Source organism: Zingiber officinale, chromosome 5B (assembly GCF_018446385.1).
Source record: "Zingiber officinale cultivar Zhangliang chromosome 5B, Zo_v1.1, whole genome shotgun sequence".
Taxonomy (NCBI): Eukaryota; Viridiplantae; Streptophyta; class Magnoliopsida; order Zingiberales; family Zingiberaceae; genus Zingiber; species Zingiber officinale.
Genome location: NC_055995.1, coordinates 20,667,416 through 20,691,208, shown reverse-complemented (window position 1 = coordinate 20,691,208; position 23,793 = coordinate 20,667,416). Strand labels below are relative to the sequence as shown.

Below are 23,793 nucleotides of genomic sequence, written 5' to 3'. Positions count from 1 at the left end.
AACGAATCAAATTAAATTAATCGGATCAAACTAAATTAATTTTTTTAAATAAATCCAAAGGACCGAATTAAAAAAATTAAATAAATTGAACTAATAAAATATCAATTAATTTGATTAAAAAAAATGAACTAACTGATTTTTTAAAATAAAATTTAATTTCTATTTTAAAAAATTAAGGTCTAAAATTTTTATTTAATTCAAAATTTTAATTAATTCAATTTATTCGATTTAATCAAATAAAAAAATTTAAAATCTAAACAATAAACTAATTTTTTTTAAAAAAATACATTTCTAAATAGACTGAATTAAATTTTAAAATTTTATTAGTTTATTCGATCTATTTGATTTAATCAAATTTTTGCTCACCCTAATATTTATTAGAAGATTAGGAAGGGAGAGAGGGTGAAGTCGAGTGAGTTAAACAATTACAATATGCAGAGCAGATTAATTGGGTTAGGCCATTTGAATAGGTCGACCGAGTTGAATTAGATAAATAATTTGAACAAGTTGTCCAGGTCTAGTAGTCCAAATGAGTCATGTGAGTTAAATGATCCGGAGGGGGAGATTTGTGAGCCCAGTGGTTTGAACGATTAATCAAGCTCTATGGTGCACACGAGTAGGTCCAGTCAAATAGGGCAACCAAATTTGGATGAATTAAGTCTTTAAGGAAAACAATCATGTGCATTTCACGCATTTTAATAAACAAATTAAAGAGCTCTACGTGCAATCTCAGGTGTTTCTGTTTTAGAAGTTGGACGAAACGAAAGAATTAAGACGTTCCTATTCAATGAGAAATTCAAATTTGGTTGTATTTAAAGCCAATTGAGTGAGACTTACTGACGCCGGTTCAGTTTAGACTGGCCAACCTGGAATAGCAATCCATAGCAAATGAGGTCCCTACCTAACATGCCAGCTTTAGACCTTTGAATCGAGAATTCATCTTTGTTGTTCTACAATCAACGAGCGATCTCTACTAATGAGGTCATGCTTTGGTTTAATAACTAAACCGATCAAATAGATTAAATTGAAGACAAATAAATTGATTTTTTTTTTATAAACGGCATCAATCAAACTTTATAATAATCAAACAAATCGAACTAATAAAATATCAATTAATTTAATTAATAACTAAATGAAATGATTTTTTTAGTAGTCGATTGATATTGGACAATCAAATTAGAAATTAAGAAATTTAATTGATCGAATAAATTAAAATAACCGAGCTTCTTTTTTAAAAAATCTGAATTTTTAAATAGACCAAACTAAACTTCCGAATTCCATCGGTTCCATTGTTTAATTCAGTTTAACTCACCCCTTACATTACACTTCCAAGTCAACCAAAAGCCTGCGTTAGCTTCGCTCGTCCTCGTTTCAAAATTTTGAATCCCAACCTTTTGCGTCGATCGATATTGTATCCTCAAGGAAAGAAGAAATTTGAAAAGAATGGCGGTACACCTCCCCCTTCCTCCCCAACTCACGTATCAGTTCCAGCTTTAGGTATCATGGCCACCATCAACCCTCTCTAAAGTTGCCGTCTCAGAGTCCCCACACACGTCCTCCCATTTCTCAGCTTTTCTCCATCGATCGTTGCAGAAATGGTCACCTTCTCAGAAGAAGCAGGACGCGAGGAGGGCCCAACGGAGCACTTTAGAGCCCTAACGCCAACCACCCTGCACCCTCTTTAATTATGCAACGAGGACCACCAATGCTTCTTGCCATCCTCTTGTGAATTGTGATCGATCACTTCCCTCTCAATGGAGGATGCCACTAACAATTGCGGCGGTGCTGGTCAAGAAGGCGAGGCGTTCAGTTGTTCGACTGACGACGAGAACAGCAGCAGAAGCTGCTCGAGCTTTGAGAGCAAGATGGTGTCTGATTCTGATTCGAAACCGGACGAAGTTTCTAAGCTAAAAGGTGCATTTCAGATGATGAGTGCTCGCGATCGAGTTGTGCAAATGAGAAATGCTGCTTTTATTTTACATGCCGTTTGCATTCGTTTAGAGATTGAGCTGATGAGGGAGAGGCTGTCTAAATTGCTGCTAGGGGAAGACATGTCAGGCTGTGGCAAAGGGGTGGGCACGGCACTGACCATCTCCAATGCAATCACCAATCTCTGTGGTAATCGTTCTACTTCTTGCAAAATCTGGAACATATAATTCACCTAATCCTAATGCTGTTCTACACAGTTTCTGTGTTTGGGCAGCTCTGGAGGTTGGAACCTCTGCCTCCTGAGAAGAAATCGATGTGGCGAAGGGAGATGGAGTGGCTTATCTGTGTTTGTGACTACATTGTTGAACTCATACCGTCTTCGCAAACATCTCCTGATGGAAGCAAGCATGAGGTGTGCCAGTCATAAATGATCTATCTCAAAACCTGTTGATATCGTCTCATTAGTTAACTGTTTCAAATACACAGGTCATGACTTGTAAGCCAAGGCCAGATTTATGCATCAATCTGCCAGCGCTCAGGAAACTGGACAATATGCTTCTTGTGAGATCCAGTTTGACTGTGTAATCGCTCATTTCAGCTTAAACACGCCGATAACTCGATTTTTGCAGGAAATACTAGATAGCTTCAGTGATCCAGAATTTTGGTACGTTGATCAGGGGATAATGGGATCAGATTCTGATAGTTTGGCATCTTTCAGAAAAAAGATTCACCAACACAATGAGAAATGGTGGCTTCCCGTGCCTCGTGTCCCACTCAATGGACTGAGAGAGAGCGCGAGAAAGCATCTGCAACACAAGAGAGATTGTGCAAACCAGATTTTGAAGGCTTCAGTTGCAATCAATAGCAATACTTTGGCAGAAATGGAAGTTCCTGACTCTTACATTGATTCACTTCCTAAGGTGTGTTTTCTTCTCTTCATTCTTTATTTACACGACTCATTGCATCACATCGATTGCTACATTGTATGTTTTGAATTAGTTTGTCATAACAGCTTAAGTTCGAGATCATGGTTACTCAATAGAATTTTCTACATGGTATCAAAATGCAACTTGAGTTCGAATGTCTTTATCTAAAAGCTCAATTTTATCTCAACAAATTTTGAATTGACCATATCATCACCTCGAATACAGAATCTAAGAGCAAGCATGGGCGAGTTGTTATACCGTTATCTTACTTCAGAACAATTCTCACCGAATCGCCTTCTGGATTGTCTCGATCTGTCCTCTGAACACCAAGCTCTTGAAATCTCAAACCACATTGAAGCTTCCATATATGTTTGGCGTAGTCAAAAATCAGCAAGTAGCCACCAAAATAGCACCGCCAGAACATCTTGGGGCCTCGTGAGGGACATGGTCGTCGATGCCAAAAAAAGGGCAGCATTTGCAGATAGAGCTGAGAACATCTTGCTGTGCTTGAAGCAAAGGTTCCCTGGTCTAACACAAACTAACTTGGATGTCTGCAAAATCCAATTCAACAAGGTTTGTGTGCCTTACAATACCATTACATATATGAATGCTGATTCCAAACTCAGACCGTTGATAATGCTGCCTTTTGTATCTGAAAAATAAATAGGATATCGGAAAATCCATTCTCGAAGGATATTCTAGAGTACTAGAGAGCCTTGCGTTCAACATCATTGCTCGTATCGATGAATTGCTTCGTGTAGATGACCTTAGCAAGCATTTGAAGATTAGTTTTGTCGAGCCAAAGCGACCATCATTTCTGCACACAGTGCCTAGCTTAGACACTGCTCGTGTGACTGCTTACTCCACACAGAATTTCTCCCCTGTAGCTGTAACTAATCCGGCGAGAGAAGAGAGATTCGCCATCTTAAACGGTAAGTCCCACAATCACGGATTAGGCATGAAGAAAATCTTGACGAGTTATTTGAGTGCCCAGGTCAAGGGAAAGAACTCTGGTAATGTTGTTCAGTGTGCAGAAATTTAGTGCATGAAAGCTGAAGCTCAAGTTATCTGAGGCCGAGTAAAATGTGTTGATGGATTATAAGTGGTGAATGCAAAGTTACAAATTTGTGTGTTTCACTATTAGTGGGAGTTTAACTTGTTTGAGCGAATGGCTTAAGATTACTAGCCATAGTGTGCCTCCTTGAATGCTTGATCAAACTTGTATGGCACTGCAAACATTGTGCTAGATAAAGTTTAACTTAGTTGCAATCCAGTCATTACATCAAATCAAGTTTGCTAAGAAAACTGGCAGTCTAATTTTCTTTTATTGATGACAAAACGATTTAATGGCAGGCACCTATATTATTGAGAAATGGTAAACAACATGAATCACTACAAGAAAGATGTTTGAATTTTCTATCCCAAATCGTCCATTACAGATCGGGATTGATCAGATCTAGAATGCCGAGATCAGACCCTCATTATGAATCCACAATCTGTGAAGAAGAATGCAATTTTCTCCAGCACGACAAAATCCATAAGACAACATGAATGGCATAGCATGGCATTGATCTAAAGCATATTCCACTGAGAAATTCCAGCCTACTTGATATAAAAGGCACAGAAAAATATGAACACGCTCTTGCTCATACTTAATACAAAATTCTCTCAAATCTGATAGACAATAGATGAAATTTCACCTCACTTTGTCTGCAAACTCTCTTATTTCTAACAAACTGTAAGTATTCCAAGGTGTTTTTCTACCTCAAGCACATTATCTGAGATGAAACAACTACAGCAAGACTAGATGAAAAAAAAAAATCAAAAACTGAATTGTCAAAACACAAGCGCACAACTTGGGGGTTTCATAGTTGTGAAGATATGAGCCAACTCGTTACAAAGATAACTTAAACAAAGACTCTTCATGTAAAAATTGCTTGAATCAAGAAATTTCTACATGAAATGAGCCTTCATCCCCAAAGTTATATATCAATAAACTGCCTTATTTGGATAATAGTTTCACACTCTTCAACTGGCATCGGCACAGGTCTCCAAACCTGAGTGTTCATATGCCTCTCCGTTACTGCCCCACAAAACTCTGATTTTCGTTTTTTGGACCCAAAACACTTTGATCAATCCAGGAAATCCCTCTTCTAATATTAGCTAGTCATTGCTCAGCAACTTGATAGAGTTCAAAAGGAACAAAGTTACTATCAAACTGTGGCACAATAAAGAGGTAGCTTCCATTGCATTCCGCAATGATTTGCATTGTATCATTTTGTTTCATCTCCCTTGTATAACATCTCAATTAGGGCGCTTGAGCAACATGTGCCATGTCAAAATTACATTCAACAGCCAGTTAACGACCATGAATCATCATGTTTATGTGATATAGTTTAATACGAAACTAAACAATATTCGGCCTTCTGAACTATAATAGAAGCAATGAAAAGAAATAAGTGACGTTAAGCAAAATGTCGCAAAACAATACATGTTTTAGCACCAAAAATTGAGTGCGTTGCCTACCCAGATAGTATTTCAGTCTCAATCAGATAAGATGTTTCACATGGAAGGCTGGCTCGGACCAAGTAGTTGCCCAATTAAATTTGTCACCTGAAATACAAGGATATTAAAGACTAACATTTACTATCTTCATAAAATCTTCAGAGAAGTTGTTGATACACAGAAACTTAAACAACAGCTAAGAAAACTTAAGTTGATTTTCTTTCTTCCAAAGGAAAACAACTATGAAAATTACACTGAGGTATGAATTTAGCGAACTAACTGTCCAACAAATTGAAGTTTAACCTTTCAAAATCATGCATCGATTGAATTCCTTTTCGTTGTGCTTCAGCATAAAATAAATAACTTTTGTTGTTCATTCAGCAGCTACTAAATACAGATTCTAACTGAGAAACTGCAATATGTTTCTTTTCTTTCCTTCTATTGCACTGGCTGTAGTTTAACTAATGAATTCATATATTAAAGGTACTTTTATTTATTTTTGATGTATCTATTTCTTTTTTTATTTAAGCAAAGTGTATGCATCAAGGCTGCTTGCATATAAAGCATTGCATAGAATGAATAACTATAGTATCTTGCCTGCCAATATTTTGCAACACAACGGTCAATGCAATTGTTTTCACCCATGTTTAGCTCAGATTCCTTATACCTGACATAAAGATATCATCACTTTAGTTACTTCCTCAGAAAAACAACAATTCTAATTTGTGGCGCAAAACAATTCTCATCAAGTAAACTGGTACTTGTCTGTAGGGAACGGGAAGAAAAAAGAGGTACAAGATGATAATATCATTATTTGAAATGGATGAAATTTGAAAAGCTTGTCTGCATAACAAAAAGTACTAGCAGGCAGCATAATTAGTGACAGGTATAACATACCTTTTCTCAATACACTTGTCAAAACATACGTTTGTCAGTCTGTTTCATAAATAAAGAAAGATTACTCAGATGGTTTTTTTTGCAAAGCAAAATATTATATAAACTTGAATCAATTGATTACTTTATTGATGAATCCTTAGCAACATTTTACTTGCACGTACATATATACATATGATTGCAGTCTTATTACCCTTTCAAATTAACAAAAATATCATTGTAAAAGTTAAGCTGAACCCAAGCAGTAGGGGAAAAAAATGATTTGATGACAATGATGAGGCTTGTGTATATATGACAGAGAGTTTCCTCCTTAATATCATAATTGACAAAAATGTCATTTAGCATTTAAACATTACACAAGTGTCTCTAAATTTTGAAATTGGCCGATATTTTCTACTAGATTTTATCTTTGATCTATTATATTTGTTCAATGTTTTGAGGTGACATACAGGCACTCTACAAAGAAACATAATTAAAACAAGTCTAATCCAAAAAAGAGGTGAAAATAGATCAAATTAACCAAATACCAAAAGAACAATAAAAGCATTTTAGGTATAAATTAATCTAACACCCGTGACCATGATTTTTCATCAGTTCAGGTTAGCAAAGATTATTCTGGATCCAGAGCTAGAAGATAAATATGGAATATAAGTTTATGCTAAAGAAAAAATACGATACTTCAGAGTTTTGAAGGATAAATATGTATTTGCCTCAAGCCAAAATACCTTGAGAGGGGGAAAAGGAATTTGTAAGCCACATAAGCTCTTCAAGAAATATAGTAAGTACTATGTGATTAAAACAAAAGGATGATTAAATTGGTATATCCTTGGGCCTTGCTAGGGATGTTGCTGGTCCCAATTGCCACCTACCCAATACCAGCAGACACTCTTCAGGCCCCATCATAAGCCCAACAAAGCTGTTGGATTGATGAAGGGGATGCTCCAGATCCTAGAGGGATCCGTATGATGAATGATTTTACACTGCAATCCGCAAATTTGCTGAGAAGCAAATGGAACTGTTTGGAAAATCTGAGACAAATTCAAGATCTGGAAGACCTTCCAAAGCTAACAGAAGAAGCAGTAGAACAGGAATCAGATTGTTTCCAGCAAAAGCAAACATGTATCAAGTCATCTAAGCAAAGAATCAGCTCAGCTTATGTGTATGCCAACAAGCCTTTCAACTTGGGCTGGATACTCATGAACAATAATAGGATCTAATGTGTATGCAAGCAAACCTTCCAACATGGGTTGCAGACTCATGAACAATAGGATCTTATTCATATGCAAACTAACCTTCCAACTTGCGTTGCGGAGTCACGAATAATAGGGACAAAAAAAGAAGCATGGCACTAGAGAAAAGCCTTATGCCCAATGAAGAAAGAAGGGAAACAAAAGAACATAAAAGTGTGAATAAATTGGCAGCATACTTAGGCATAATTCTGTTTTCAGAGACCCATAGATGAAACTTGCAAGGCCATGGGAGCTTTAACAATAGCATCTTGATGCAAATATTTGTATCAGAAGGTAATACCTGTTGAAAAGATCCACTTTCAGCTCAATTTCGCTCTTTGCAATTTCAAGTATCTGCACATTTTTAGGTCAGGTTGGCACAGCAAGTCACTTGAGAAAAAGCAAAATTAGACATGATACCAAAACGTACAAATGTATAATTGGAAGATGCAAATACAAGGTAAAAACATGGTATCTGCGCATTTATTATAACGGTAAAAGATGATTAATGAAGAAATGTTGAACATAATATGAGCATTATTGGTGTGGTCCCTTCCACGAGAAGGTGGAGGGACCCACTGTTTAAAAACTAAAATAAATTAAGGCAGCGTATCTTATATATATACATAAAGCCCTAAAGAAAATAGATGAGAAAAAAAAAGAGAAATGGCAAAAGAGAGAGGCGGACAAAAAGAGAGAAGTGGAAAAGAAAATTAAGGTTTTTTTTTTTGTTTTTTCTCAAGTGAAGGCACGAGATCTGACAGCAAATATTTCTGTTACTTAACTCGATATTGATTGGTTTGTATGCTCATTTAATTGCAGAAAGAGAAAGAAATTATTTATTTGTTCCGCTGAATTATTGTTTGGAATATAAAGATTTTCTACAATTTATTGGCTTTCTCTAATAGCCATAAACAAAAGCCTGAATTGAAAGCAATAGCGATACATCGAAACAAAACCATATGATGCATCATTTAAAGGATCTAGCTACCTAAATCGAATAAGGCAAAACTGAAATTGAATGCAATGGCAAACTAATGGCTAACCTGAATCCATCGCTAAAATCATTGCTTCTTACTTGTCGCCATATGAATTCCTGCAAGCATAGCGGAAGTCTTCTACAAGAATGGGCAACAACCAGAGTGCCTTCTCAACGGGAAAGAGAGGAGGAGGAAGAAGAAGAAGAACCCAAAGTCAAGATGTCCAAATCAAGTTTGACCTACTTCCTTATATACCTTGGCCCATCCCGAGACTATTCACTTAAAGTCCATAACCCATTAACATCCCATTAATGTTAATGAACTGGTTATTGGATCTACATATTGAATCCACATCCAATAACCTAAACCCCTCCATACTTAAAGTATTAGATCACTTAATTGAGGTTTAATTCCTTAATGGTAAAATTGTTATGTGTTGTTATTAATCTCATATTAGCCCACCTTATGGAGACTTAATCCTTCATGGATATGCCTATCAAAGTCTATCTTGAGTGAATTTTTCATGTGCATCATCATACATATAGGAATCAGAATTGGCTAGTATCACATTGTTCTGTAAAGTTCTACCTTTTCTTAATGTTACATAACGCAGGATGCTTCATAAGCATAACCTCAAGATAAGGTCAAGGAACAGCTAAGAACGTATAAAAAAACTGCTTGCACCAAATTGAAGTGACAAGGTTATGTTTCTGTTATAGAAAGAAACAAGCCCCAAGTTTCATCCTATTATAACAAAATAAAAGAAATATTCTATAATTACTAATTAATTAAATACTATGAATACTATATTGAATTTGTCCTATCCCACCTTATCAGAATTAATGAGGAGAGTTATTTAATTAGAGATATAACGAAAGATTCATTCTATTTTAGAACAGTCAGCTACTAATAAACCACATTACAATTTTGAATAAATCAAAATACTCGTTTGTTTTGTAATGGTAAAAACACTTAATATTAATAATATAATGATAAAACCAAACAATGCGGTAGATTCCCCATAAGGAAAAAAAATGTTTTACAGTAAACCTATACTAGATAATACTAGACAATGAAACTGACCTTAAAATAATTTGCAGAAAACAAAGATAACGTATTCAGAAGAGTGTATATATACTAAGAGCACAAAAAAATTGTTTCCACCACGGTTCTCTAGATTCTTACTGTTATCTATTCGTTCCACTGAAGAAAATGAGGAGGGTTCTCAGTAATCTACAAAGCACCGTTTCCATACCTGCTCCTTTCCAATATTATCTGCGACATTGTTGGCGGCCATTGAGAAACTTGTTGAAGATCCTGACTCCTGAGAGAAAGATCACCAAAGAATTTTAAGCTTTAATCTTGATGAGGTAAATGAACGACAAATCGCCAAGAAAAATAAATTAATAAAGCATGAAATGGACCCCAAATAAATAAAATGGACAAAATAAAACCAATTGAAACAGAATACGAGAACCAAATACACTATAGCCCTTAGAACCAAACTTCAAGCAAATAAGACGAGTCTGATTGAGCTTAAAGAGCATATTTAGATACTCTTAACGACGATCAAACAAAGAGGAGTCGCTGCTGCTCATGCCATTGCAACGTTTTACTCTCGAGAAGAAAAAACAAAGATCGAAGTAGACTTACAAAAGAAGAAATGACTGGCGTAGGAAGGAGCGGGCAGAAGCGCCGAGAGAGTCGGTAGTAGCTTGGAAGGCGTCCCCCAAGTAATTCTAGCCTTCTAGGGCAGCTAAAATTTCGTAAACGCCCACGTTCTTTACCTTTATTACCAAAATGCCCCTTTTCGATTTATTATCACTTTACCGTCTAATCATTAACCAAGTTATTTTAAACAATAAAGGGCCCTTTACTAAACTCCTTCGTCAAAATTATAAAGGACAGTATGATGTACAAACTCTGTCATATGGGGTTCCAAAAAAAACATAATCTTATTTACTTTTTTACAAAAAATTGTTTCCAAAATTTGAATTCGTGATCTTTTGGTCACATAATAACAACGTTACCTCGTCAAAATTATCAAATATCTAAATCACACGGATCATTTTTAACGATAAATCTATCTCGCTAGAAGCTGGCCACAATTGAATTATAATAAATGTATATAATTAATATATAGAAATGATATTGCTAAACTATCTTTTATAATAATTTATAAAGTGTATTTTGGCTTATCATATTCTAGACATTTAGCATTATTCAATTTTTCAAATTACTCAATTCCATTTTTATCTTTTCTCGAACCGATTGCTACAATTGATTCAGATATTATTCATTAGTACAGTTACCTATAACAATCGATTAAAAATTTTAATTCATATTTAAAAAATTATTAATCTTAATATGATACATATGGATATAATCAAGATAACTAAATAAACTTATAGAACATGACTTAATATCATTCAAAACTTTTTAAGTTCATTAGTCAATTTCGATAAAAATCGACTGATGAAACTAGAGGACTTAAAATAATGTAAAATTAAATCTTAGATATTTGACTAGTTCTTCTGATTTTATTCATGTCCTCTTATATAATTTTGATATGTTACATTGAGAATGGTAATTTTTTTTTAGCATAATCAAATTCATTTTTTGAGTTTTTTTAACATGAACCCGGTCCTGTGTTACAATAGTTGTTCTTATTTTTTAAGAGTAATTTTCATGATCAAAGGTGAATACGATCGCTCCCAACATCCCCGCAGTCCACCCCAAAATCAACACGAATGCAGTAAATTACAGTAACTAAGAAGGCAAGTGACAGGTGGGGTGAGATTTACATGGGTTACAAGGATTTATACCCCGCCAACCCCGAGAATCAACCTATAAACCTTATGTGGCATCAACCTTACCACTTACCATCTCAACTAACCCGCAAGGGCATGATCAATGTACTGAGGAACAATATCCAAATGATTACTGCACTATAACAATTGATTAGTTGGCGAATGTGAATGGGAAAAATGAAATTGGATACTTAATTTAGTAATTTTGCAAGGTATTCGATAACTTGGATTATGTGGTACACTAATTTGGAGTATGCATAGGTTTTTAAAATTTAAATGTGAAATTATTTTAAAACTCAAAAATAACTATACAAATAAAATGCAAACAGACAATTATTATATTGGAAATACTTTGGATACAAACAACTTCAATCTAGACTCTTCGTATCACATACATAATTTGTATCTCTCGATTTATATTTCCTTTCAAGTTCTGCTTCAGAAACTCTAACCTTTCAGCCAGTCAAAGCAGCAACACAGTCCCCAGCAGAACTTCGTAGGGTAGTCCCTTATGAAAACCTCCCTGCTGTACCCAATTATGTAGAAGCTGAAGGACCAATTGCGGTCGGCCATTGTAACACGAGTGACGGGTACGACGGAGATAATGTGCCTCTCGCAGATGACCCTCGCCGAGGGAGGAACAGGAGACCGATTGGCAACGACTTCAGAGGAGAACCTATTCAACTGATACGAATCAGCAAAGAAGGCAGGGGTGCATTGGTATGCGTGGATGTTGCACAGCTGAACCCCCCTGGCTCTATGGAACACCTCGCCTGGTACTGATGCTGCAGCGCTGGTGGCACTAATTTTCCGATTGGACAGTGTCCTCCTGCATATGATACAACCAATGTATGGTGAATTGGTTAATTCTGGCGCATTCTTGGAGCATGACATCTGGGGCATCCTCGAAAAGCCAACTTCGAGGAAACAGTATGAAGAACAAATGTGAAAGCCGACTTCAAGAAGGTGATTACTCTTTTATTGAGAAGAAAGAACTTATAGGAAATCTAGCAACTTTTATCTCTTTAACAATTAACGCAGCAAATCTAAAAGTGCAAGTCCCCAACTCCATAGATCTGAAGGCAACTCTCTCATATTGTAGAGGCAGGTAGTGCAAGATTTACCAACCAGGGTTTATTTTCTAAATAACTACTTTTAGCAACAATTTCTTTTAAAGAAAAACAATAAATAAAAAACCAAACTTCAATGGCTCATTAAGGCTTGTGCTAAATAAGACGTCCAAGCATCTTCCTAGTTCATTCTGAAGCGCCATAGATCCATTAGGGAGGTACAATGATATTTATAAATTCTTGAGCAAGCTTAAACTTGACAATAAATAAAATAAAGACACATATATAAGCATTCAAACAAATTAACATCAGTTGTAAACATACCATTTGACCAGTGCAATGTTGTGTGTGATGAGAGAACCTTGTCCAGCACATAGCTGGCATTCTACAAGCCCACGTGAACAACATGTTCCACACGGTAATTTTCCCTTACCAGAGCATTTCGTACATCTGTCATGATCTTCATAATAGTAAGTACTCAAAGGCTATAAAAAAAAATTAATAGATACTCAAAAGGAAGAATGCTCAGCAGGCTTACATTGTATCAGATCCATCTTTATGAGCAATTAGTCCCCTTCCGTAACAAGAGGGGCATTCAGTCATCTTATTTTCTAGATAAAAACCACTTTTTTGAACAGCATTGCAAGTAGGGCAGGGAATTTGTCCTCGACCATCACACTCTTCCAGTTTCAACAATGCAAATTTAAGCAAATAAGAATACTATGGTAATTCATATGACAGAGATAATGCAAATCATATCAAGTAAACAGAATGGAACTAGAAATCAAAGAATTATTTTAACAAAAGCTACTATCAAGAGGGTATTAACTAAGTTTTGTAGTCTGATATGACTTTTGAAGAGTTTATCATAATGCTTTTAGGTAAAGAGTCTACCACCCACTAGTTTGGCAAGTGACTAGAATTAGAAAAGTAGCAGTTTCCCTACACTTTAATTGTTCTTTGAAGTCTGGTGGAAGATCGGAGGTCATTTGAACATGCATTACCATATATAAAAAGAGGTACATCTAAGCTCTAACCATAAGATGAAATACATAGTATGTACAGAGTAAAGCAAATCACTTGAATGTCAAGGTATAATTTACAAAGAAAATTTGGTACAAAGCATGTATTGGTAAGAAAAGGTTGAAGACTTGGAAGCAAAAGAAAGTGCTCAAGGATAATCTATATGTAAAGGAATTAACAAAATGCATTTTCAGTTTGCAAAGATCTACTGGCTAATAACTAATCAAAAACTGGTGGACTAGTGTTTGAATTTCAAAAATGCACATTTGCGGGTTTTGTTCCCAGTATAACCATTGACTTTAAAGAAAATCATAAGGCACAACTGACATTTCATTAGAACTTACCACAGCATTTCTCAACAGCTTCAGAATGGGGCATATTAACTCTGGTTTCTTTATGTGGCACAAAAAGAATTGGAAATTCAGACCTCAAATCCAGTTCCCAAACCCCAGTTTCCTGGCCTTCCTCTTTACCGTCAACTTTGCCTCCCAAGTATGGCTCTTTTTGTTCAATAGTTTCTCTCTCCTCTATAAAAGTTTCTAGAGTCCCAACATATACATTACAGTCATCAATAGAGGATATTTTCCACTTTCGGGCAGGTTGGTTTCCCCAACAACAGCTATGCCCAACATGATCAATAAGTAACTGTCGCACTTCCACTTCATCCAGAATTTGTCTGTAAAATGAATTAGGCAGTCAGAATATCATCTCTTGCTAGCACATTATAGACATTACTATCTATGACTGGGAACAGGCCATAAGTTGGTCTTGTCAAAAATCTTATACTGTATATTGAACGGACAACAAATAGATGAGACCCAAAATGACATAACTTATATGAGAAAAAATTTCCAAATAACTAGTAGTGATATTCTGCTATTAGATTAGGTTTGGGAACGTTAAGGACAAAGGTATAAATTCTTCAGCAATATTATTGTGTTCTGAACTTCATACATGGACACTAACATATTGAAAGATGAAAAATCCGAAGAGAATAAGCAATTCTGTTGGAGAAAAACGTTTGAGAAGATCAATGAAAGATTTTACTTAATTTTGGGATGTAAAGGAGCAGAAAAATTGACGTTTTCAGTTAGAAAAAATTTCAAAAGAAAACAGAACAGGAGGAGATATTGTTTTTCCCCTATCAAGTACCACATGAGAATTAGAAAAATAGAAAATTGAACAAACGAACATGACTTAAACATTCTGGAAGATCTAAAAGAAAAGCTGCTGAACTGACCTCCCAAGTTCTTTTGAGCTGTAACCACCAGAGTACCCGTCGTACCCTCCCTGAGGTACAACCTGAGGTACAAGAGCTTGAGTTGTGATAACTGCACCTAAGGAAAGACTAGTTATATTAAATAGATCTCTCAATATTAGGATAAATGAGAAAAAGACTTTACATCAAGCCAAAAAACATAGGCTTAATGTAGTGTAAATCTAGAAATTGGGCATGCTGCATTTAAAAAAAAACAAAGGGTCAACTGGTGTAAGAAACCAAAATTCAATTGAAATAAGAGTGCGGTCAACAAAATTTGCAGACTACAAGTCTATGGATCAAAGAATCTTCCTTCTCTTTGGAGGCTTTTCTTTTAAAAGGCCTTCTTTTTGGAGTTGCATTGCTTAATAAGAAAGGGGGAAAGCTACCTGAATGTTAAGTACTTTCAAAAGAGAACCACAAGCCCTAATTCGTAGATAGCATTGACAAAAATTCTAATCGAGGAAGGGATTTCAGTACAATTTTTTGAAATCAACGGGCACAAGAAAGTAAACAACCCCTACAGCCAAAACTGTAAAGCAAGTACCTTGGGGATCATCAGGTTCGGGCGATCCCACCAGAGCACCATGGATTGAAGGCGGGTAATAATGATCAGAAGAGAGGACGGAGGCGGCACGAATCTCGTCGACGCTCAACACCTCTCCAGCGGCGACGGACGAGGGAGGTACGTGTAGGGAGGGACTCCTCCCTACGAACTGGTACGACCTCCAAGACTCCTCTCCCTTCCCTTCCGCTTCGCCTTTCCGACACAGACATCGTTGATTACTGAAGGTGAAAAAACAAACAAAAAAATGGATCTTTGATAGGGAGGGCAGATGAGATAGAGTTGTACCTGATGCAAGCAGAGATTGCTGCTCCATTGATGAAATCGAAGAGTATCTGCTAAGCAAAGCGCGGAGGGGGAAGATCGAGTTGAAGTCGAAGGAAATTGACCACCTGAGTGATGGTATTTATAGTTCGTCGTCGTCCATGAAATTGTCTCGTCGAGTCGGAGGCCCACAATTTCCAGCCCGTAATACGCACAATTTGGAGCACAGAGCCGAAACTACCTTCAGGGTTAACGTGGCATTTGCATATGCCGCCAAATAGGACGATAGAAGATCGTAGGTGGTGTTGGGGCGTGGATTATTTGGGAGCGAGTTTTTAACATTTTCCGTTTGAGAGTTTTCTAATTTTTCTTTTTCTTAGTGGCTAAGTAGGAGCATGAGTGCATGATTTTCCGTTGGGGACCTACCAGCTACCGCGACGGGGTCCATAGGAGAAATTGCATTAAGAGTATTAAAGAATATTTTTAAAAAAGTCATTCCATTTTTTTTAATTATCTTTTCTTTCATTCCATAGGTCTAATATTGTTATTAACTTATTATAATAATTTTAGCCAAAATTATTCAAATATTAACTAAAGCTATTTAAATGTTGATTAGAATTATAACATATCCTTCAACTTACTTGTGCAAAGAAAAAAAAAATGGAATTACTCCGTAGTGGATAATTTGATAGTTACAATATCCTTATCATTTTTTTTTATAATATCTTTAAAATTTAAAATAAATTTAAATAGTTATTTTCTATTATTTTTCATTATACATTATATCAACTATTTTAAAAAATTTATTTTCTTCTCTTTTTCACCTTTTCATTCTTTTTTTTCTTTTCTAAATATTTTAATATTTTAAGGATAAATTTTATTTATTTATTTTAATATCTAAATTTTTTAAAAAGATAGATTAACTCATAAATAGTTTTTTTATTTAAAATATAAAATTTAAGATAAAAACTTAATATTTGAATTAAAAATTCAAAAAACCAAAAACAACAGAATGACAGATTAAATCATACCATAAAGAAAGACATGGGAAAATTAGAGCAAATATTAAGCACGCAAAATGAGAAAGTTTCCGAGTAAAATATCATTTGATTAAAACATAGGACTTGCTTCTCTGGGTCAAGTTTTGCTACAGAGTCGACAGAACAAAAGAGCTACAACAACAATGGACAACAACATGGCTGTAAGTATCTTAACAGATACTAAACATGAGATAAAAACTCTATTGCAGTATAAATAGCCGCAACATCTAACTGATACTAAATATCTGGGGCAGTTGCTGGGCTGCGCTTCATTGAGGCAGACTTGATAAGATGGTTATAACTCCCCTTCTCCTTGAAAAGTTGGGAGAAATGATGCTTGCAGTAGAGGATCCCTTCAAGGGCTGCATAGTTGGACGGGGTGATCGAGCAACCTCCATGAGAACACTTGAAACAGGACTTGTGGAATGCCTGTCCTTCAACAGTTACCTGATGAAATTACACCACAACCACCCAGAGCATATTAAATATGAGAAGATAAAGGTTTTATCATAGAAGAAAAAAAAGTATTAGATGAAAAATACGTTTAACACAATGTTAAACTTAAATTGTCCTATGCAAAAAAAAACATCCTAAATACTTAAAATTTTTGGTTCTAAACAACTCATCATCTTCTATCTTAACAATTATCTCATTACGTTTAACGTTGCTAAACTTAAATTCTATATATTCTGTCTTTACTAAGTCTAAAACCTCTCACTTCCCTTGTTTTCCGCAAAGATTCGAGTTTAATATTTACTCCTTCATGTGTCTCATCTAACAAAACAATGTCATCTACAAATAGTATATACCATGATACCACGTCTTACATATATCCAATGAATTCTTCCATGATTAGTGTAAAAGACAGAGACTTAAATCTAATGCTTAATGTAACCTTATTTTTATGGAAATACTTCGGTTAATCCATCTGAAGTCTTTACTTTTATCGTTACATCTTCATACATATTCTTATGAGTTCAATATATGCTACGGCAATAATTCTCTTTTCAAGAATTCTCCATATAATTTCTCTTGGCACTCTATCATAAGTTTTTTCTAGATCAACAAATATCATATGTAAATCTTATTTTTGTTTCCAATATTTATCAATTAGTTATCTAAGAAGATGTATAACTTCTATTATCGACCTTCCAGAAATAAATCCAAATTAATTTTTGATCAACATGATCTCCTTACTTAATCTTTTTCTATTACTCTTTCCTAAAGTTTCATAGTATAACTTATTGGTTTAATATCTCTATAATTTATACAATTTTGTACCTCTTCTTTGTAAGTTAGTTAAATATCCCAAAATTTAACTCCCAAAATAAGAGAATTAGAATCCTTACCCTCCATTAATCAGTTTTTTTTTATTTTTAGTATCAAGTTAAATAACTTTGTAAGTCATTCAATACTTTATTTCTCTAGGCACTTCCATACATCTATTAGAATATCATCTAGTCCAACTATTTTTCCATTTTGCATCCCATTAAAGCTTGTTCTTAAATTAGCTAAGTTAACTTAAACCTTTTATTTTCTCATCATTTGCTAGTATTATATTGCATTTATCTTTAATACATCTTAGTTGGATAAAATATTTTACCTTCTTTTCTCTCGTTTTACCTATCCTGTAAATGTTTTTTTCCCTTTTTTGTATTTAATTTATAATATAAGCATTCAAAAGTTTCATTTTTTTCTTCATTCACTACTTTTTAGCCTTTTTTTTAGCTACTGTATATTTTTTAAAAGTTTTACTCATTCTTACAAGTATATAATGTCTGATAGGCTATTCGGTTTTTTTCCACTTTCTCTTGTATTTTCTTATTCCACCACCAAGATTCTTTATTTTGTGGTACACGTCCCTTTGACTCACCGAATATACTCTTGACTACTATTTTCAATTTTAATATCATCTATCAATGTCGTATTTGAGTCATATATTTCTCTTAACTCCTATCCTTTACTTAATATATTTTGTTTCCCATCCTTTAACTTCCACCACTTAATCCTTCGAGTCATAAATATTTTTTATTTATTGATATCATACTTAAAGCATATATCCAACACTACTAAGTACTAACATATATTGGATAGTTAAGTTTTTCTAGAGATGACCTTGTAATTTTTATAAATTTTTCAATCCATTTTTCTAACCGTAAGAAAGTCAATTTGTAATTATTATTCTCATTTTTAAACGTGGTCACTGCTCTTCTCTTTTTTTAAAAAAAATATATTAACTAGTATAGGATCATATACTATCATAAAATCTAATATAATTTTTTTCTTCTTCATTTCTTATTCCAAACCCATAACCCCCATGCAACTTTTCATGTTCCTCATTTTTCACTCCTACATACCCATTTAGATCTATTAAAATCATTTCATTTAACGGCATGTTTTGTACTACCTCATATAGGTCGTCCCAAAACTTAGATTTGGTGTATTCATATAATCCTACTTGAGGTGCATATATGTTAATTACGTTAATAGTTTCTTTTGCTACTAGTATCTTGAGAATAATCATATCCCCTTTCTAACTCCTCCTACAACTTTATCCCTTAACGAACTATTTACAACAATACCTACTTCATTTTTTATTTTACTTCCTCCTCTGTATCATAACTTAAAAACCGAGTTTTCTATCATCTCTGCCTTCTCTCATACCCATATTGTCTCTTGTACACACAAAATAATATTTGTTTCTCATAATTATCGTATCTACTACCTCTATTGCTTTATTGGTGAGTGTTCCTATATTCCATATTCCAGATCTTAGAACATTAGTTTTCCTATAATATTTGTTCTTATCAAACCTATAGTGTGTAAGAACTCTTGCATATTTAACACTACACTCAAGTTCTCATGTGTAGTGATCCTTGTTGATATGTTATATTCGGACCCTACAACGTAAACCCTTACATATTTAACACTATACCTGAGTTCTCGATGTAACAATCCTTGATGAGGTGTTACGATTAGACCCTACAACGCATTCCTTCCAAGGAACAACCTAACATTAGCACAATAATTTGATGGTTTCATTTATTGAACATTTACCTGAATTCAATGTTTGGCTAACAACCTAACGCAACCCTCACCTTTTCTCATCTGGGCTTGGATCCGACCATGGCAGGCTTTTTCACTTTAAATTAGCAAAATTGAATAATTTCATTGAACTTGATCCCTTTATTGTTTAGGAATATAATGTGTAAATTGCAATTATCCTTAACTAAGGTGTGAGTATTCTATTGTAGCATATCTAGAATTTTAAAAAAAAATTATAATGAATTCTAATAAAAATGAACTTTTTTTAATGAAATTGTTCACGTTTCAATAAATCAAGATAAAGAGGGTATAATGGACATATCAATAAAAAGAGGGATATAATGGACATATTAGTGGTAATAGAGCACCTTTTTACAATTATCAAAAAAATAATACAAAAAAAAAAAAGCAGGAGCATCCTTTAGATGATTTTAAAACTAAAGAGTGCCCTTTTGATTTTTAGCATCAATTAATAATAAATTTGTGCTCATACCTTTACATCTAACAAGGGACCTTATCGTGTATTTAACATTAGCCTCCATGTTGTATTTTATTTGCATATGATATTATGCTAAATTATAATAAGTTAGAATAAATATGAACTTGAATTTTGAAATCAAGATTTTGGAAATAAAGATTTCAAAATTAACAACTAAATGTAATAAATGACTGGAATTTCAATAAAGATGAAATCAAAATGAATATATAAGGGATTTTGATGTAGTGACGAAATAGGTCTTTCAAGTATATATCTTGAATTTATTGTTGAACAAGGAGAAAGTAATAAAGATACCACAGGTAATTAAGCACAATAATAGTTAAGCAGTTAAGATTATGTTGAACATTTGAAGTTAGCAATAGAAACCAAGAAATATGACCACACAATTAATATTTGTTCAAAAAAAACCCTTACATGTCAAATTCAATGGTGGAATAAGATCACACAAACCTTAAATAGTTGGGACATCTAACTTCATTTGGTAGTTGTTGTAGCATGAAAATATTAGTAACATATTTAATGGAAAATCATGGTGTTAGAATCTCATATTGTTAAAGGTAATTTGCTTGAATAAAAAAATGGTCATCAATCATAATTTGAAATTTGAATAAACTAGCAAAGCTTGTTAAATTCAGACTAAATGTGACACTCGACTATAAGACAAGCAAAACTAATGGAATAAGTATAATTTGGTTCAACCTTCTCAAGAGGATATGCAGTTTTCCGGCATGTAGCACATTTCTCTTGTGTCCCAGAGAACATACTGGCAGCTTTACTGGGAGATCTAGTCTGAATGACAGATACGATAGGCACATTATATAGTGATTCAAAAATGGTTAGACTATGAACAAGCTGGATAAGCGACTTGAATTTTTGTTTAGAAATTAGTAATTAGGAACATTTCACTAACCAGTTCTGGAGCTTTATCAGCTGATTTTGCAGCTGAAAACAGAAAAACAAGCAAAAATTCAGGTATATATGCAAGTATTATCAGATTAGCTCTAACTGATTATGAACCCTCACGTGACAGAAAATTCTTGTTGAAGTTGCCAGATTCCTTGAAGAGCTGTTCAAAGTGAGGCTTGCAATACAGAACACCTTCCATCGATGAATATGTACTCAGCTGAAAGGTTAGCACAAGTAATTAGAAAAGTAACTGTTTTTTCAGTTCCAAATTTTCAAGTAAATATAATAATTTCAAATTATACTGTATATATTTATAAATATATATTTGCTTATTTTTTAAATTTTTTTTATCACATAGAAGCGACATATCTTTGCTCATCAAGCAATTAATCACACCATCAATTAGACTAATATTGTAGGTTATAAGGAAAAGGAAAAAAAAACAAAATTAAGAATTTCTTGGTTAAGTAAATATAAGTGATAATCAAATTTTGCAGAACAGTTTGACATTAACCAGTGACCAATAAGTCATCTAACTATGGATTTGAGATCCAGAAGTAAAATTGAATGACAAAGACCAGTGCCTAAATTTTTATTTATTAAAGTCGTCTCTTATGATTGGGGACGTGGAATACATCCTGAGATAAGGAAAAGAATTAAATAAGATCCAAACCCAACTCGCAGTGAAACTTCTGCAGATCGTATCACCTTGATGTTCAAATGTCTGACTATCCTAAAATGTATCCTGAAGGTTGCTTACAAGATATGAATTTTATTTGTAGTTATGTAACATAATCATATTGTAGTGTTTGTATTAATGCATTGATGGATCATGGATCAATCTATTTTATCTTAAAGAACTAAAGCAGAAAGATAGAGCAAAATAAACAGCAGACAAGCTATTCCACTTAATAATCATTACTTCTGCAGTTTCCATGCATTCCCTAAATAAAAAGGATCACAGAAATTTTACCCAATTTAGCATGGGAATTCCCATCTTGAAAAACATGATTAGCAAACACTACAATACTGTCTCATAACTAAGGGCATTGTAAACCAGTGGAGACGAAGCTTTGTAAGCTTCCCATACAGCGGCAACACTTACAATGGCAAAGGGGCCAAAGTGTAGATAAAGCAATTATGCAAAATGTCTTTCATTATCAACATAAACTGGAAACAGATGTGTGTCACGGCCTATCTTCTGACTTAGGAGTTCCATTTTATCCCTATACTATTAATGTATCACTCAGCATTCAGCAATTTCTCCTTGCTGTTAAATATTCACAGCGCGGACTCTGAGTTCTAACTTGAACATTTATCTTGGTTGTTCTATGCTGTCCATAAATAATAGTTCTAGATTTGGTTCGTATCTCAAGTCTTGTCATATTGTTCCTGCACCTGGAAACTCTACCAGATCAGATTAACCCTAACAAGTTTTTGCTCCATATAAGAAAATAGATCAAAAAATTAAAAAAAAAAAATGTTGCAATAGATTTAGAAAGGAAACTAATTCGTATGACCAAGAATTCGTAGCAAAAGTTTTAGAGAGTAAACATGTCTTTGAATTACATTTAGTAGCACTGTAACAGATTTGGAGGTCAAACTGTTTCGCTTTCAGTCTGAAATAAAAACCGAATATCAAATAGTATCGATGCAGAACTAGCTCGAGTACAAACTCGCGGCATCTATCTTTGATCATGAGTCCACATTTTCCCAATTATTGAGTCAAATCAGACGAGGTTAGCTTAGTCAAACTCGTTACTTCTACGCGGGCTATCATACAAGAAACGTTACGTTATTCTGAAGATGAACTCAAATCCCAGAGGAGAAAAAGCTAAATAAAATAAAACAAACGGAGACGAGCGACGGCACCGTGAGGGTTCCTTTGCAGTGCTTGCACTTGAAGCAGGACTTGTGGAAGACGACGCCATCGGCGGTCAGCTGATCCATCAGGTAGACAGTCTTATCGCAGACCTTGCATTTCTGCTGCGTGCCAGTGAAATTGAAAGACATATCTCGCCTCTGTCCTCACCAATATAACGCCTCCGTCCCCGACTCCGACGCCGGCCGATCGATCCCGCAAGGAATCGAAGCCCAAATCGGGATCTCACCGCTGTCCCCCGCAGCCGGAGTCGATAAACACGAAAGAAAGAGAAAGGACAGGGAAAAGAAAGGGACGGGGGAAGCGATAGCAGCGGGGATGGAGACGTGGGTGAGAGGACTGAAGACAATGAATTAAGTAGACGCGCAGGCTTTACCTGAGATCCGCTATATCGCCCTGTTGGTAAATGGAGACGAAGGGCCACTAGGAGTCGGGCACGTAGCTAAACTTGGGCTCACCCGTTAAGCGCAGTCTCATTTCCTGGCATTTGGGAGGCAAACTAAATGAACTGTGATTGAGAACAAACGGGGAGAAATGCAACGAATTTGATTGGCTGGCGTCGTTCCAGAAGACGAGATCGCGGAGACAGGCCGCGGACAAGCTGGAATGGCATTTTCTTCTCACGGAGGTTTTGTGTCTTTGAAAAATACTATATTAATAAAATTTTAAGGATCAAATTATTATTTAAAGTTTTCTAAATATAATAAATTCAATTTGATATGTCATGATTTAAATTTGTTCCTCTTTACAAATAAATATTCATAATTAATTATATTTTTAAGTAAATAATCTTTTGTTTTATTTATAAAATTTCAATTAATTTTTGAATAGATCATGCACAGTAATTTGTTAGTAAGGCCAAAAATTTTTTATAAGATTTATGTATAAAATTTATACACTTTGAACTGATCTAAATCAATGTTATAGTTTCAGAGTTTAGTATTCGAGGAGTCAATGAAGAAAAATGA

The 23,793-nt window shown here is 34.6% G+C and overlaps 4 protein-coding genes across 6 annotated transcripts; 1 reads left to right on the top strand and 3 right to left on the bottom strand.

The window, feature by feature from the left end:
• The first annotated feature begins 1,511 nt into the window (after positions 1 to 1,511).
• LOC121984220 (rop guanine nucleotide exchange factor 7-like) lies at positions 1,512 to 4,123 on the top strand. Of its 2 annotated transcripts, XM_042537048.1 has the most exons (7): positions 1,513 to 1,914; positions 2,002 to 2,118; positions 2,187 to 2,341; positions 2,416 to 2,490; positions 2,559 to 2,849; positions 3,081 to 3,428; positions 3,523 to 4,123. In XM_042537048.1, exons 1-7 carry the CDS (start codon positions 1,755 to 1,757, stop codon positions 3,895 to 3,897), a joined length of 1,521 nt encoding a protein of 506 aa, XP_042392982.1. In that variant the 5' UTR covers positions 1,513 to 1,754; the 3' UTR covers positions 3,898 to 4,123. The 2 variants fall into 2 exon arrangements, with proteins under 2 accessions (XP_042392981.1, XP_042392982.1); XM_042537047.1 differs by having other exon boundaries at positions 1,512 to 2,118.
• Positions 4,124 to 5,121: 998 nt separating this feature from the next.
• LOC121984222 (mitochondrial import inner membrane translocase subunit TIM10-like) lies at positions 5,122 to 10,206 on the bottom strand. Its single transcript, XM_042537049.1, has 6 exons — positions 10,117 to 10,206; positions 9,719 to 9,787; positions 7,785 to 7,837; positions 6,258 to 6,296; positions 5,958 to 6,027; positions 5,122 to 5,468 (listed from the first exon to the last, which is right to left on the bottom strand). Exons 2-6 carry the CDS (start codon positions 9,758 to 9,760, stop codon positions 5,418 to 5,420), a joined length of 255 nt encoding a protein of 84 aa, XP_042392983.1. The 5' UTR covers positions 9,761 to 9,787; positions 10,117 to 10,206; the 3' UTR covers positions 5,122 to 5,417.
• Positions 10,207 to 11,588: 1,382 nt separating this feature from the next.
• LOC121984219 (protein SSUH2 homolog) lies at positions 11,589 to 15,612 on the bottom strand. Of its 2 annotated transcripts, none has more exons than XM_042537045.1 (7): positions 15,478 to 15,612; positions 15,172 to 15,384; positions 14,607 to 14,703; positions 13,711 to 14,042; positions 12,882 to 13,023; positions 12,668 to 12,793; positions 11,589 to 12,102 (listed from the first exon to the last, which is right to left on the bottom strand). In XM_042537045.1, exons 1-7 carry the CDS (start codon positions 15,503 to 15,505, stop codon positions 11,721 to 11,723), a joined length of 1,320 nt encoding a protein of 439 aa, XP_042392979.1. In that variant the 5' UTR covers positions 15,506 to 15,612; the 3' UTR covers positions 11,589 to 11,720. The 2 variants fall into 2 exon arrangements, with proteins under 2 accessions (XP_042392979.1, XP_042392980.1); XM_042537046.1 differs by having other exon boundaries at positions 14,607 to 14,697.
• A 928-nt stretch (positions 15,613 to 16,540) lies between these two features.
• On the bottom strand, positions 16,541 to 23,165 carry LOC121984218 (LIM domain-containing protein WLIM2b-like). The gene is made up of 5 exons (XM_042537043.1): positions 22,816 to 23,165; positions 21,061 to 21,160; positions 20,948 to 20,979; positions 20,737 to 20,826; positions 16,541 to 16,940 (listed from the first exon to the last, which is right to left on the bottom strand). The coding sequence occupies exons 1-5, from the start codon at positions 22,954 to 22,956 to the stop codon at positions 16,731 to 16,733; spliced, it is 573 nt and encodes a 190-aa protein (XP_042392977.1). The 5' UTR covers positions 22,957 to 23,165; the 3' UTR covers positions 16,541 to 16,730.
• Between the last annotated feature and the right edge of the window lie 628 nt (positions 23,166 to 23,793).